This window comes from Eupeodes corollae, chromosome 1 (genome assembly GCF_945859685.1).
Source record: "Eupeodes corollae chromosome 1, idEupCoro1.1, whole genome shotgun sequence".
NCBI classification, from domain to species: Eukaryota; Metazoa; Arthropoda; class Insecta; order Diptera; family Syrphidae; genus Eupeodes; species Eupeodes corollae.
In genome coordinates this window covers 255,461,529-255,477,240 of record NC_079147.1, presented here as the reverse complement: position 1 = coordinate 255,477,240, position 15,712 = coordinate 255,461,529, and the positions used below count along the sequence as shown (strand labels likewise).

At 38.5% G+C, this 15,712-nt stretch overlaps 3 protein-coding genes across 3 annotated transcripts in view; 2 read left to right on the top strand and 1 right to left on the bottom strand.

Annotated features, from left to right (window-relative positions):
* The window catches only part of LOC129943527 (probable cytochrome P450 6g2), a 144,594-nt gene that overhangs the window by 82,192 nt on the left and 46,690 nt on the right, over window positions 1-15,712 (top strand). The window lies entirely within an intron of this gene.
* On the top strand, window positions 2,235-4,898 carry LOC129943532 (uncharacterized). Its single transcript, XM_056053043.1, is given in 4 exon segments — window positions 2,235-2,508; window positions 2,571-2,642; window positions 2,756-3,949; window positions 3,951-4,898. Coding segments are annotated over 4 exon segments (1,947 nt in total). The 5' UTR covers window positions 2,235-2,473; the 3' UTR covers window positions 4,597-4,898.
* LOC129943526 (proteasome-associated protein ECM29 homolog) lies at window positions 8,532-15,621 on the bottom strand. Its single transcript, XM_056053036.1, has 19 exons — window positions 15,553-15,621; window positions 15,156-15,286; window positions 14,861-15,093; window positions 14,649-14,798; window positions 14,497-14,587; window positions 13,573-14,441; window positions 13,240-13,513; window positions 13,001-13,178; window positions 12,580-12,942; window positions 12,370-12,522; window positions 11,941-12,305; window positions 11,765-11,879; window positions 11,046-11,699; window positions 10,863-10,981; window positions 10,448-10,792; window positions 10,266-10,382; window positions 10,064-10,204; window positions 8,958-9,996; window positions 8,532-8,896 (listed from the first exon to the last, which is right to left on the bottom strand). The coding sequence occupies exons 1-19, from the start codon at window positions 15,578-15,580 to the stop codon at window positions 8,688-8,690; spliced, it is 5,574 nt and encodes a 1,857-aa protein (XP_055909011.1). The 5' UTR covers window positions 15,581-15,621; the 3' UTR covers window positions 8,532-8,687.

The window sequence follows — 15,712 nt, the reverse complement described above, 5'->3', positions numbered from 1 at the left end:
AACCAAGCCTTACAATATACTCAGGAAATAAATAATGAATAAGTAAATAGATACATACATAAATAAATGTTAAATAAATAGATGATTAAACAAATAAATGGTAAATAAATAGATGATTAAATAAATACAAAATAAATAAACAAATAAATAAATAACAAGTTTTTAAACATTGTACATTAACTAAACGAATAGCAAAATAAATAAATAACTTTAAAAACAAATTAAACGTACTTACTTACTTAAGGTGGCGCTACAGTCCGGGGCGGACCTGGGTCTCAACCAACAAGCGTCTCCAGCCAGCTCGGTCCCTAGCTAGCTGTCTAAAGTTTCGCACGCCAAGTTGGTTGAGGTCCTTTCCCACCTGCGTGCGCCACCTGAGTCGCGGTCTTCCTCTACTGCGCCGTCCCTCGGGATTGGATTCGAAGACCTTCCGGGCTGGAGCGTTGATGTCCATCCGCTCTACATGACCTAGCCATCTAAGCCGTTGGACTTTAATTCTGCTAACTAGGTCAGTTTCGCTTTACAGCCCGTACAGTTCGTCGTTATATCTTCTCCTCCATTCTCCATCTATGCGTACGGGACCAAAAATCACCCGAAGAATTTTTCTCTCGAAGCATCCTAAGACGCTCTCATCTTTCTTTGACAGGGTCCAGGCCTCAGCGCCATAAATGAGAACCGGGATGATGAGTGTCTTATAGATGGTGATTTTACATGCTCGAGAGAGGACTTTACTTCTCAATTGCCTTCTAAGTCCAAAGAAGCAGCAATTTGCAAGAGTTATTCTTCGTTTGATTTCAGCGCTGGTGTCGTTGACTGTATTAATAGCGGTGCCTAGGTAGACAAAGTCCTTAACTACCTCAAGGTTATAGCTAGCCATGGTGACGTTTTGTCCAAGACGTCGTCGTTCAGTGTCCTTTTTTGATGACAGCATATACTTGGTCTTGCCCTCATTGACTACTAAACCCATCTTCTTCGCTTCCGTCGCAATGCTCAAAAACGCTCCACTGACATCACGCTTTGATCTTCCAATTATGTCAATATCATCTGCGTATCCGAGTAATTGGATGGATCTTTGGAAGATTGTGCCCCTAGTGTTGACGGTTGAGTTTTCCACAATTCTTTATAGAACGATGTTGAAGAAGTCGCATGACAGTGCATCGCCTTGTCTAAAACCTTTTTTAACATCAAATGCATCGGAAAGATCTTTTCCGACCTTGATAGAGCAGCGTGCATTCTCCGTCGTCATTCTGCACAAACGGATAAGCTTGACAGGGATGCCAAAACTAGACATTGCTCGGTAGAGCTCTTCCCTATAGATGCTGTCATACGCGTCTTTAAAAACGATAAAGAAATGGTGGGAATCGATTTGAAGCTCCTGAGTTTTTTCCAAGATCTGCCGTAGTGTGAATATTTGGTCGATAGTGGACTTTCCTGGTCTGAAGCCACACTGATAAGGACCAATCAGGTTGTTGACGAATGGCTTCAGACGTTCACATAATACGGCAGAGAGGATCTTATACGCAATGTTAAGGAGACTGATGCCTCTGTAGTTGGCGCAGTTTAGAGGGTCTCTTTTCTTATGTAGATGAGATTCCACTCATCGGGCATGCTTTCTTCCGACTATATTTTGCAGATGAGTTGGTGCATGCTCCGTACCAAGTCATCGCCTGCAAATTAAAACAAATTAATTAAATAAAAAATACTGGAAGAGTTTGGATACTATACATTTTTTTTAATATCTAAATATATAAATAAATAAATATACAAATAATTAATATATGTATATATGTATACGTACATTATTTTTTTTGCTTATAAATATTTATAAACTAGTCAGGTTTGCTATCAATTCGTTGTCGGAAGAATTGCATGCTATGTTATATCTCTCATAAAGCCTTGAAAGTCTTAACGATATAAGTTCAAAATTACAAATTTGGTGCAGTTCTTCTGTAGAAAAATGTCTCAGAAGATTCAACATCAATTTCAAGACTTTATTTTGAATGATTTGTAACCTATGAACGACTCTTATAGCACATCTGCCACATGCTGGAGAACCGTAAAATATTATTGCTTGAAATACAACTTTGTATATCAACAACTTATTTTTCATGCTGGGCCCAGCGCTGCCACCCTACTCCTATAGCAGTAGATCTACTGCGTTTTGGCCCAAACGGAAATATACTGCGCAGCAAAACCAATCTACTCCTCTTTTTAGAATTTTGAAAAAAGTATATTTTCTACACAACTTAACGAATCTTTTATTCAAAATAGACACTCTAAACGCAGCCATCCAGACGAATATTCATTTTTACTCTGAATGCATCCATCAAAAAATTCAAAATACATTCGCTATTGGCTATCGGCTCAAAAATATGAAACTGACAGCTGGCTGATACTCGATGTCGTACAATTGTGTTTGTTTTTATGGAATTGTTTGTTGTTTTTTGATTTGTTGTGCCTATTTTATTTTGAAATGGACAAATTTGTAATTAGGACTGCAAAGCCAAGGTATTATAGTCGTATAAATGTGTTTTTTGATTAGCAACTTATATATTTTTTCTTGGTAGCAGCACCAGCAAGTCACAAACGCAAAACAAGTCACAAACTACAATTGTAGAAGCTGGGTCTAGCAAAAGATTGATGTAAGTCATTTTCATTTTTATGTTTGCAACAATATTCTTACTTCTAAGAAAACTGTTGAGAATATCGTTGCGCTACGTTCTGACTACCTACCTTATTTCTTTATTTTAAAAAGGGACCATGATTCGGAATCATCATCAAGTGATGATGAACCAACAACAATTATTGCATCGACACAAAAAAGGTACAAACAGAAATACAAAAGTTCTTGGGAGATTGATTATACCTGGTTGCAGTGCGTCAACGGTAGCGGTTTCTGCAAAATCTGTTTTAAACCGCTTGAAAATAATAAAAAAAATCTACAGAGGCACCATGATTCACCCAGGCACATAAGCAAAGTTAAAAATGAAATGGAAATGATGTCTATACCTAATTTGTTTAAACAAACAAGTGTACGCGATTCAGAAAGCTCAAAAACAAAAGCTGAACTTACTTGTTTGATGTTTTGCATAAAACGCAACTTGTCTATTGTAAATATGGATTTCCTTCCTACCCTAATTTCCACTGTTTGCCCAGACTCATCCATTGCAAAAACTATTAAATGTGGACGGACCAAAGGAACTTCCATGCTTAATAATATAGTAGGACCATTTGCCCAATCGTTAATAATCGAACAACTTAAGAATACCAAGTTTTCGATTATAATTGATGAGACGACTGATGTCTCCTCTACCAAGTGTTTAGTTATTGTAACTCGGTTTTTTAACAATGTTTTAAACAAAATGACTGACCATTTCTTTGGATTGGTAGAGCTCCAGCTGTCAGATTCTCAAGAAATATTTTCAAGCCTCAAATTAATTTTCGAGGAAAAAAATATTCCACTTACGAATATTTTAGGACTAGCAACAGATAATGCTTCTGTTATGTCCGGTAGTATAGGGGGGGTGAGAGCAAGGTTTCAGAATGCAAACAAGGATATATTTTTTCTTGGATGTACGTGCCATTCTTTGCATCTGTGTGCCTCTGCAGCATCCAAAAAATTGCCAGAACATGTTGAAAAGATAGTCAAAGCAATATACAACTATTTTGCTCATAGCCCAAAACGTATTGGTGCATACAAAGAGTTTCAAGAATATTTTGATGTCAAAAGCAACAGTATTTTAGGTTTATCTTCCACACGTTGGCTTTCGATGGAAGGTGTAGTGAATCGTATTTTGCAACAATGGCAGCCCTTGCAATATTATTTTAATTTACAATCTTTCGACAATCAAAGTTCATGTTCGGATATAACAAATTTTTTAATGAAGCCGCAGAGTAAGCTTTATCTTCTTTTTCTGTCCTACATACTAAAATTAATAAACCACACCACCGGATATGTACTTTGGGATTGAGTTTCAACAGTATCTTGATTCGCAAGATATTGTCGCGGAAGATTTAATCGTGATTAAAAGTATGTTATTACAGTTTTATAAGGAGCTATGTAAACAAATTAAAAAACGGTTCGATTTCAACAATAAAAAAATTCAATTACTTAAGTATTTAGATGTGAGCCAAATAGTAGGTGGCACTATGCCGTCAATTTTACCAATTTTGGATGAGTTTCCGTTTTCAAGCGAAAATAAAGAAATGCTTAATAGCCAATGGAGATTTTTGTTGGGTAATAAGGATTTAGTTAGCAAATACCATGATCCATTGGATATAACTAAGTTTTGGTCTGGATTGGGGTCAATTAAAAACGCTATAGGTGAACAATTTTGTGCTGAACTTTCAAAATATATGCTCATGCTTTGCTCATTGCCCCACAGTAGCGCAGCGGCTGAAAGAAAATTCTCATTGGTTAATGCAGTAAAAACTGATTTGCGAAACAGCCTTAACACCAAAACTCTTGAAAATATTATTTTAGCTAAAGAACTAACAGACCCCAAAAAGAACTGTTGGGAGCCCTCAGACTCACCAGGCATTCTTGACTTTTTTAATCAATTTAACTTTGTAAACGGCGAGTTTAAAAGAAAGTAGGGCAAAAGCAATTTTTTTTTTATATGTATGTATGTAAATAAGATACATTTTACGTTTTTATTTATTTTTTATATTCAAACTAATAACTTGCAATTGATATTGCTCCAATGAAAATGTGATTTTTTGTTAATTTCGTTTATAAAACTTTCTAAGGCACTGAATGCAAACTGATTTAAATACATTATATGTATGTTATTGTTGAATTATTTTTTTAAGTTGTTTTTTGTATTCTCTAGAACCTTATTTTGTATGAATTGTTTTTGTTTTGTATGTTTGAGTTAATAAAATCTCTTTAAAATTGATGCAATTTTTTTTTGGCTTTTTGTATCTATAGGTATTGCATATTTTAAAATCTCCTGCTCTTTATTTTAATCCACTGCGCTTTTTTGTCGAATTTACTGCGCTCAATTGTTCGAAGGGTGGCAGCGCTGGCTGGGCCCTTATTATGAATTACGAAACGAACGGCAGAAAAAACGAAACTCGAAGAAACGAAAGTCATGGTGAAGAGCGATTATAAGATACGAAAATAGAAAGCAAAAAAAGTTGCCAGGCAAAAACGAAAAATGATAATTTTTTAAAGGAGCAACTAACTTCACTCCTATTAACAAATGTCAAAATATAAATAAAGTCGAGGAAGTTTCAAAAATAAATGTAATTTGCATAAATTCTATAAAATGTTTTTTCACTGCGACTATTTCCTTGAAAGCGAAGATGAATCCCAAACTAACGAAGAAGAGGAAATGCGTATATAAAGAAGAGTTTTAAGAGATTCATCGAACCCAATGAGCCTTCCAAGTTCAGCGTAAGTAAAGTGAAATCCTTTCCATCTAGTATTAAAAAAAAACTCCTTAAATATTTGCCAGGTTCAAGCTTCTTTATCGGTTGAACAAGGACGCATTCAAATATGTATTAGATTTGGCTTTGTCTTGGCTCGTCGGCAAGTAATTTGTTGCTATGTTTGGATTGGTTTCCATAAAAGCTACCAGCAAATCAAACTGCTTAGCATTAGTTGTAGGCCTAGAAGGTTAGAAATAACTTATTTGTATGTTTTTGACAATTTTATTTATTATTTAATTACATTTTTTTGCGCACTTAACAAAACAAAAACCAACCAAACAAAAAAATAAATGACATTTGACATCTACCCCCAAAACGAAAGCTGAACGAGAGCTGAAGGCACTCGTAAATAAAAATACGAGTATCGTCATTTTTACGATTCTCGTTTTTCTTAATCGCAGTTTGACGATTTAGTTCCACTACAATCGTTTTTTCTAATCGCAATTTAACGAATAAGCGTTATTTTGAACGAGTTTCGTTTTTCATAATAACCCCCCTGTATTTAGATTTACGGTTGATGAAAGGGTATAAAACTTTTATTGTGATATTAACTTTTTTTCACTATTTCTATTTTTCTTAATATTATTGGTTATTCTATGTACTTGGTGAACTGAATTCTGGAAGGCGCGAAATCCAAACTGTTCTAGTGGAAGTAGGTACATATATCGTATCTCTCAACATGTGTTGTTATTTTTTTTTTTAATTACTTGTTCAAAACATTTACTTAATGAGCTAAGCATACTGATCGGCCTGTAATTGCAAGGCATATCTGCAGATTTCCCTGGTTTTAAGAGTGGAATAATTTTAGCTAATTTCCAACTAACCGAAAAATAATTTAACTTAAAACAGGAATTAAACAAGTACTGAATGTATTTTATTCCTGCTGTTAGAAGATCCTTAAGATACAAATTCTTAAGCTTGTCAAAACCTGCTGTTTTTCTGTTTCTGAGAGACGAGATAATAGTTTTAATATTATCTAATGAGAGAGAATTTTGGAAGGTAATTATGATCTATTCATAATAGTCCTCGTTTCCGTTGGCATAGTTTTCTGTTAAACGTAAATCGTTTAAAAGTGGAGATTTCGCAAGTTAGGTAATTATTAATCGTATAGAATTTCAATTGAGCTAAGAGGAAATTTAACATAGATTACCGATTAAGGTTATCTCTTATTTATTAAATTGTTACCCACCTATCAATTCATTATCGTCCGAAGAATCAGTTGAATTATCCATTAAATGTTTTATCTTACAACAATTTTGACTTCGAAGTTTAAATGTTTCTCTGCTTTCTGTGATTTTTATTTTTTGACAGCTATCCAACTCGTTCAACAAGGTATCTAAAAATCCACCTATACAGGATACCCTACCCCCATGATATAAAGAATTCAAGGTATGCTTGACAGTTCTGGTAGAAGTTAAAATTATTTATATTTTTCAAGAGCACACTGTCTTTTTACTTTCGCAAATGAAATCTACCAAAACATTAAGAAATAAAAACCGCACAAAAGTGGCTGTCACTCGTAATGACGTCACACGAGTACAAGATGGTGACCTATCATGTCATATCCAACATACCTTATATTCTTTATACCATGCCATATTGAATATTAAATAGAATTGTTCAATAAATTAAAAAAAATAAAGATTATAAAGATTAGCTCTGAATTGAATGGAAAGACATGATCAGCTGTCATTTCGACATAAGTAGACATAAATTGATAGTAGGGTAGATCAAAAACACTCTATATGGTTTATATCTTTATGTAGAGTGTATTTGGGGTAGACTTTTCTTGAATAACTGGACAGTTTTAGTCGACATATTATGGGGCTTGAAAGTTAGGCAAGTTTTTATTATCTAATTGGCCAGCTGCCAATAAATTGCCTTCCAATCAAGGCAACTTTAATGGAAAGTTGACTGGAAAGTTAGTCAAGAAAAATGACCCTGATTACACGGGATGTGTTTTCGTTCGTTTTCGTCTTTTTGACAGGTACCTCCCCTTGTGATTACACCTTTCCTTTTTTCGTTCCTTTCGTTATTCCTCTTTTTGACGTTTCTGAAAAAAACTGTGCTGGAAGAATAATCAGAGAGTACCTACAAATTATAATTGGATTTCTGTGGAAATAATTTAGTGAAAAATAAAACAAATTTATGGAATAATTTTTATTGATTTTTTATTAATTTTTGTTTAGCTTGTTATACAAATTGGGCCCCAACTTTGAAACAGCGTTAATAATACTTCCGTTTGAGTTTTTGTCCACATTTCTTAAATCGTTTAAATAAATAATTAAATTTACATTATTCCACATTTATATTTGCCTTTACTACACCGTACTCTTGAAAACTGAACTTATATCTGTAAATTATGCATTTTGTTTTTTTTTTTTTTTATTGGTTGTCAAAGTTCAACCAAAAAAAGTCCATACATTTTCAGGACTCTTTTCACGACTTCTTTTCCCCTACGTTTCTACGCTCCTCACCCGATCTGTCAAAAAGACGAAAGAGGAAACAACCGAAAAAGCATCTCGTGTAATCGGGCACAATCTCCCTAACTATCAAGTCAAGTCTTCTTCTGTCAACATGACAGTTGATCATGGTTTTTATATTCAACTGAAAGCTGAACTTTATTAATTAACTTATTTATTAACTTCAATTAATGCTTTCTGTAAGAGGGTCCATTGTGAATTTGGAAAAGAAGTAATTTTTCTTTACAATACAAAACACAAATCGTTTTTAACTTTAAGCTGTCCTTAAGAGTGCCTTCTGTGGCAATAAAGTTTTTGGTAGTGTTTTTTACTATGAACTTAAAGTCTTAAAGTAGAGGTTTGTGAAGTAAGGTTCTGAACTTGATAAGACTGGAAAAATTAACTAGTCGCCTAGTTCAAAATGTACGTTCAAAGAATGAAGTTGACTGCAAATGATGTCCCTTATGTTGTCCGAACCTGCCTACTTTTCAGTCAACTTTCCAATAAAGTTGTCTTAATTGGAAGGCAGTTTTTTGATAGCTAGCCAATTTGTTACTTTCCCTTCTCATTACCAACTCCAAGGAATATCGAATTACAATTAAATTCTATTTTAAACATTTAACAGAAATAAAACAATTTTTCTTTTACTTTTGCAGACTCAATCCACGAATAATTATTAATAGTTTTTTTTTGTTGTATTTAAATGATTCTTAACTTAAATGTTTTGAATTGAATCAATTTAAACAAACTTATTTAGTTGAAATTCCCTCCTCTTAAACCAACGAAACCCCTCTAACTTTTAATCTTACTGAGTTTTTCTTCGATGTCCTTAATACGACAGCGCACCTCAGGAGCTGAATCCTTTTCAAATCTCTGCAGTGATTCATCGAATATTTTCTTTACAAGAGCAAGATTCCGTTCATCGTGAGCTTCTGAGAGTTTCTTGATCAAAACGAGGACAATATTTAACGATTCTTTCTTCAGTCCAGTATGAGGTAAACCTTGAAACAAAAAGAAAAGGGTTTTAGACAAGATCTAAAAATAGAACAACCATCTTCAAACCTGATGCATAAGTAACAGCTCCCAAGACATCGGTGCATATCTTCTCTTTTATCGAATCATTCGAGGAATCCACCTTCAGTTTCTTCTCCTTATTTTCATCCGTTTCGGCTTCAAGAACTTTCAATCTCTCCACAAACTTCGTCATGGCAATCATCAGACTAACCTGAACTGGACGTGTATTGTCCTTCAGACACTGAGAACACCTTTCAGCAAATTGAACTTGATACTTGGCTTGAGTTGTCTCCGAGTTCTTTGGCCAGGATTTGCCAAGTGTTTCGCAGACAGTTTCCTTGAGCTTGTTGAAGAGGTTCGCTCTCTTATTCCGCTGATCGGCGTTCAACTCACCCATGTCGTCGTCTTCGTCGCTCTTGAGATCTTTCTTATCCAATAAATACCAAATCATGTTGTAAACCTCCTCGAATCGATCAGCTTCCAGTTCCTCGAGAATATCTCCCAACGAACACAGCACCATGGTTCGATATTGAGGCTCCTCCTTTTTGCATTCTTTGAGTGCAGCATCGATGATCTTACTGCAAATTTCATGATTCTTATCCAAACCCTTGCAAAGTCCTGCCAGAGCCTGCAACAGACGTTCCTTTCCCTGGAAGGTCCTCCCTTGGAGAGCACCCAAAAGTAAATTGATAAGTCTCAAACGCTCTGCATCCTCCAGGGTGGTGTTCAACCGCTTGGCAATGGTATTTATGGCATTGGCGCTCTGTGCCTTCCTCAACCAACTGGGATCTTCCAGGGACTTCTCGAGTTTGGGTATGATCACATTCAAATTCAGTCGAATGCCGGCATCGCCAGGACTCACTTCATTCCACAGATCCTTCCATAGCTCGATGTTGCTCTTGTTCTCCTCATTCGACTCCTCATGCATGGCATAGAAGATCAAAGGAATAGTGCTTTCTGTGTAGTCCTTGAGAAGTTCATGATGACGTTTGTTTATCGACTGAATTGTCAGGGCAATTGATCGATTCGAAGGATTCTCTGTGTACAGCTCATCGAGCTTCACGAACAGGTTCTTTATAGATTGCTCCTTAAAAAAAGAAGAAACAAGTTGATTCATGGTCACAAAAACATTAACTGTGAGGTCAATTTCTTACTTTGGCGATGCCCATAAGATGACCAAGTGCACTTGCGTAATACTTCCTAACTGTGGCATTGCGATCCTTGAGGCCAGTGAAACAGGCCCCCAAGTACTTACCCACGAGTGGAGTCATCTCCTTACCCAAACGGATGCTTACCTGAAAGACATCTTATGAATTAAAACTGATTTATGACATGGAACTCAAGTTTGTGGTTTACCAAGCAGACAAAATGTGCACAAGCAATTTTCGTTCCCAAATTCATACTCGTCTTGATGAGCTCGAGGATTTCTGGTGTCATCTTCTCCAGAGCTGCATAATCCACATGACGAATACACTAAAAATCACCAAAAAAAAGGAATCAAGGTTAAAAACTCTGGAACCTCTTCTTCTGAAACTCACCTTAGCTGTAGTCTCGGTGGTATGATGAGATTTTGCAGCCTCAGCTCTGATCGAATCAACAGCTTCTTGAGCTTCAGCTTCGGCTCCAAGTCTTGTGGATAAATAGGAAAGTTTAGAAGACTCCAATTCTCCGGTGGCTTTTAATAAACACGGAATCAACGAAGGTAAATGCGGGGTAATAAGAGATCCCGAAGACTCAATCATTTCGGAAATAGTTTGAATGCTAACTTTCCTTATGTCGGCTACGGTATGACCAACTCCGGTCTCTAAAAGCAAAGGTAAAATGGAAGACGCAACAGCTAGACCAGACTTCCCATGATCACTCGACGAGGCTTTTACACAGATCTTTAGAAGAGAGAGAGGAATAAGTTACGAGTATCATTTTAATGGAAGGAAGAATCAATCGTGATGTTACCTTGCTAAGAGTTGAAACTGTTCCTTGAGCTGCCAGACGCGTGCCCTCGTGTATGTCATCCATGACCCGGAACAACTGTGACCAGAGTTCTTTTAACTCAGGTTCTGGAACTTCATTATCTTCAAACGAGAATAAACATTAGTGAAATTGGTTTAGAAGTCTCTCCAAACCTTAAACACTCACCAACTTCCATAGCATCAGTCTTCTTCCTTGCTGTTGCTGCCTCCTCTGTCCTCAATCTCAAGCCATTCGGTCTGCGTATCAAATCCCTCACAGCCAAACAACACGCAATCCTCACCCTCCACTCGTTGAACGTCAAATTATCCAGAATCTCCCTCATAATCTCCCAATAGTACTCCTCCACCACAGACTTGGAATCAGCAACAATCGAATCCCAAATGGAGATCATGGAATTTTGGATTTTTGGCGTCGGATCGTACTTGTAGCGATACAAGCGGGGAATGATTTTTCCCAAATACGGTTGCATTTTAGTTTTGGCATCCTTGGAGATCGATTTCAGACCAAATGCGGCTCCCAGTTTGCTGGTCCAGGTGGCATTGTGATTGGCCAATTGCATGAACTGATAAATCATTTCGGGTTGATTGAGATCCGAGGCCAGACTGCAGAGCTCCTTGTAGGTTGTGATGTTGCCTCCGGTGGGAGTTTTTCCCAACATTCCCTCGGCAAAGAGCTCTGTGTCCTCGGCCACTTGGTTGACCTTCTTTTTGCCACCAATAAGCTGGTCGAGAAGGGAGTTGGCCAGGTCGTTTTGGCTGTTGCTGTCGGAGAGGGAGTACACCAGACCCAGACCTCGAGATGCAACGTCCTGAACGAATTCTATCCAAAAAACAAAACACACATAGAAACACATCCAACGAACCCCTTAGGAACACCCTACTTACCACTGTCGTCAGAGAGAAGCTCTGTAAAGGCAAACTGAAGGAGTTGCTTCTTAGCCAAGACACTTGGTCGGCTGCTGCAGTGCTTCACCACAGCCAAGAGCCACACAGCGCTCGCCTGGAAGAACATGTCAAAATTCATTAAATTCTCAACAGAATCTCCTCAGTTTGTTCTTTACCTGTCTTGAGTTGGGATTTGGATCAGTGACAATCTTGACCAAAGAATTCAAGAATTTCTCAAAAGCCTTATCGTCGCAATGTGTATTCACAAAACCCACACTTGGTGGTCCACAACTTGGATCGTATCCATTGATTGTCGAGACAATAGCCTCCGAGATTGCGATGTTTAGAGCAGCATCTTTCTGAACCTTGACCAGAGAAAGGAACTTATCAAGATTCTTGGTGGTAAAGTGGAGACCATCGCCGATGGCTAGACTGCCCAAGCACCTGCAGGCATCTTCACGAATCTTAGCTCTCACCGAGGAGCTCCTCAGGAGGCCAAAGATCACTCCGAAAATTATGAATTTTGTGGACACAGAAGCAGCTGAAAGAAAAAAGGAATTTTATTGAGGATTTTGGGGAATCATTCAAAAAGGGAAGATAACTACTTTTGTCCTCATCCATAGCGTCATCATTCTCGTCATCTTTCTGGATTGGTATCTCGACATCAAAGTTAGGGATTTCGACGGTCCTACCAATCATCGAGATGCCCTTAATTGCAGCCGACACCAAGAGTGGCTGAGTCTCGCAGAGCATTTTTACTAAAATTTTGAAGTTAGATAGAAAATTCCCTAAAAATGTCCTCTAAAAATACCCACCAAGAACCTTCACACTTCCAATGAACTGTGGTGCCTTGCTGAACTGCTTCTTCTCCTCTACCTTGCTAATGGACTCAATACGTCTGCTGTAGGCATGCCCCAGAACCAACAACCAACCATGACGATTCTCGAGAGATTTCTGGGGAAGTCCAGCGAGAATCTCTGAAATCTGGGAGTCGAATTCCTTCTGATCGGTTCCATAGGCCAAAAGAATCCCATAGACTTGGGCGACATGTAACCTCGTTGTCTCGGAGACATCTTTGAGGGAATTTGCCAACGATTCCATTAAATGCATTTGAGGTTTTGCGAGAATTTCTGGAGCGGCGTTGAGAAGATCATACAAACAAAGGAGACTTCCTTCACCTGGAAGGAGATTAGGATTAGAACACATTTTCTCTTGGATCTCTAGGAAGTCCCATACTCCTCTTAGCTTCCACGGATTTCTGAACCAATTGCAGGTATTGATGGATTTCATTCTCCTCGCTCTCTGCGAAGTTCTTCATGATGTAGTTCTTGAGCTGCATGGTGTTCTTCTCGTCTCCAGGGCCTCCTTTGACTCCAGCCGAATACCAGAGACAGACTCTCAGGTAGTCGAGGATCTGGAAAGATACTTTTAACACTTTTCCCGACTTCATCATTTGTTTCAGGGGAGGAACTCACCTCCTCGTAGACATTCAAATTGAAGGCCAACTTAGTTCTTCCAACCACGACGCATTGGGTATTCTTGGCTAGACGCTTCTTGGCGACATCGGCAACGTGTCTCATCATTGGCTTGAATCCGGGAATCACCACACGTCTCTGTTCGGAGCTAAGTTTGTTGAAATCATCCACAGTTCCCTCGGGGAAGTCAATCGACGAGAGATAGTTGTAGTTGACTTGGTCTTTTTTGGACACTCCATAGAGATAGGATGTGACAGTCTCTCTTAAGGAGTTCCTAGAAACCCAGAAATAAGCCCATGAAGAACAAAGTCCCCAATTGACTAAATAACTTACCTCTCTCCAGCAATGAGAAGCAGGAGGAACCTGGCTGGTGCAAAATGCTCCGGGAAACAAGTCGTCAAGAAAATACTCGTGACATTCTGGACAATGTTCAACTTGGACTCGGCGTTATCCGCCAACATGGCCAACAGGAGATGTTGCTGTGAGTCAAGCTGGTAGTCATCCTTGCTGTTGTCTGTTTCCATGGTTGAATTGTAGGCAAACGCCGGAGCCATCGAGATCAAAGCTTCCCTAATCGAGGAATGCAATTCCGGCTGTGCATTGGCCAAGTGATTGAAATACGACAGAACTATCTTCAAATCCTGATTGATGACATTCGGACAGGTCCGGGAGAGTTGAGCCAGCGCTGAATAGGCGGCATTCTGAACATCTACCGGTTCGTCAGCTTCCCGACCGATGAGCTTCGATAGACCAGTCAGAATTACTTTGGCCACTTTCGACACTATCTCGATGGGTCCCTCTTTGATGAGGATTTCACAGAATTGCAGAGCCAACACGCGACACTTCTGGTTGGTGAACTCCCCGAAGAGACCCTCGAAGATGACCTGGATCCCTTTGGGAGTGTTGATTCCCTTGCCACGGGCCTTGATCAGATACTGAAGGAGTTTTTGACGGACACGAGCACAGCAGGGAGTTGTCTTGCGATCGGGATTCGGGGAGTTGTTGCCCGAGAAGAGTGTGTACAAGGGAGCTGTGACATGGCCATCGGTGAAGTCGAGCATGGTGCAGACTTTGCTCAGTTCAGCAATTGCCGGAGTGGCTACACTGAATCGGGTATCGGATGAAGCTATGACGAGGAGAATGAAGATCTCCAAGTCGGAAAAGATTCCAGAGCAAATGAAACGGACTATTCCTTGTTTTATCTAGAAGATGAGGAGATGATTAGATGTGCCTTAAGAAGCTTGATTTCTGACGTACCTTTTCTAGTTCCTCGGCCTTCCAATTGTTGGCGTTGATGCGTTTAAAGGAACTTGCACTGAGTCCAGCCGGGATGACGTCGTTAGTTGATCTGGAAACGTAGAAGAAATCATAGGTCATCTCGAAAGAAGTAAAGAAATCAAGAAACTCACCCATAAGGAACCAGGAGAACATCCTGAAGCAGTCCCAAGAAGCTCTTCTTGATGGCGGGCTTATCATCGATGGCGAGCAGGTCTTTCCTTTTAGCTGGATCCTCAGGAATCTTTATGTCCCCCAGCAATGGCAATAGCAACATGAACAATCTAGAAATCATAGAACAGAGTGAGATAAGTCTGGGAGGTCTCTCGAATGTCCTCATACATACTTATCCTGATAGTTTTCCAATTTGTCTTCGCAGGCAATCAACTTGGCTGCCAATTCGGTTTGTTTCTTAATCGGGAGCCTCGGGTATCCCATGGTAATGAAGATTATGGCGAAATTCTGTAGAAATGGTGACTCACCCGAAGCCTTGTACTGATCCAGCAGCGATTCCACCGGGATTTGGACCAGAGGTCGGGAAGTTACACGCCTCTTTATGTGCGTAAGCACTTCAACGACCTAGAATTTGAATTCCCATTTCAAAAATTAGACTTTTAGGGTGCAGAAATTATGCAAAGTACCTTCAATCGGACATTGTCATGGGGAGAGGTTATCTTGATGATGACCGGTGTCAGGAACCGGCCAACAGTTGCCTCAAGTTTCTCATCGGTATCAGCAACACCCAGACGCAATAATACGCGTTCTAGGAGTTCTATAAATAAGAAAACAAATAGAAATAATTTTTTAAAGTTTAAATTTTGGAATTTTTCAGCGATTCAATTCTTTCGCGGACCGAAGAACAAAAGAAACTCAAAAAAGTTGTGCCTCAAAAATGTCAATTTCTTCCCATTGGAATTGTTTTTGGATATTTTTTGAACGCAGAAAGATTGTTTCAATTGTTGGGGAAACATTTTCTTCATTTTGATTTAATTATTTTCATAAATTAAAGAGATTTTAATATTTGTGCAAGGAATTTACCAATTTCTTCTGCAGCTGTTGATGACATTTTGTTTTTGGACTGTTTTCTTCTTCTACTTTTTTCTCTTTCTATTTCTATATTCTTCTGCTTGACAAGTGGATAAGTCAGTAATAGTTTTGTAGGCCAGTGTTGTTGGTTTTGTGGGGTGTGTTCGTTAAT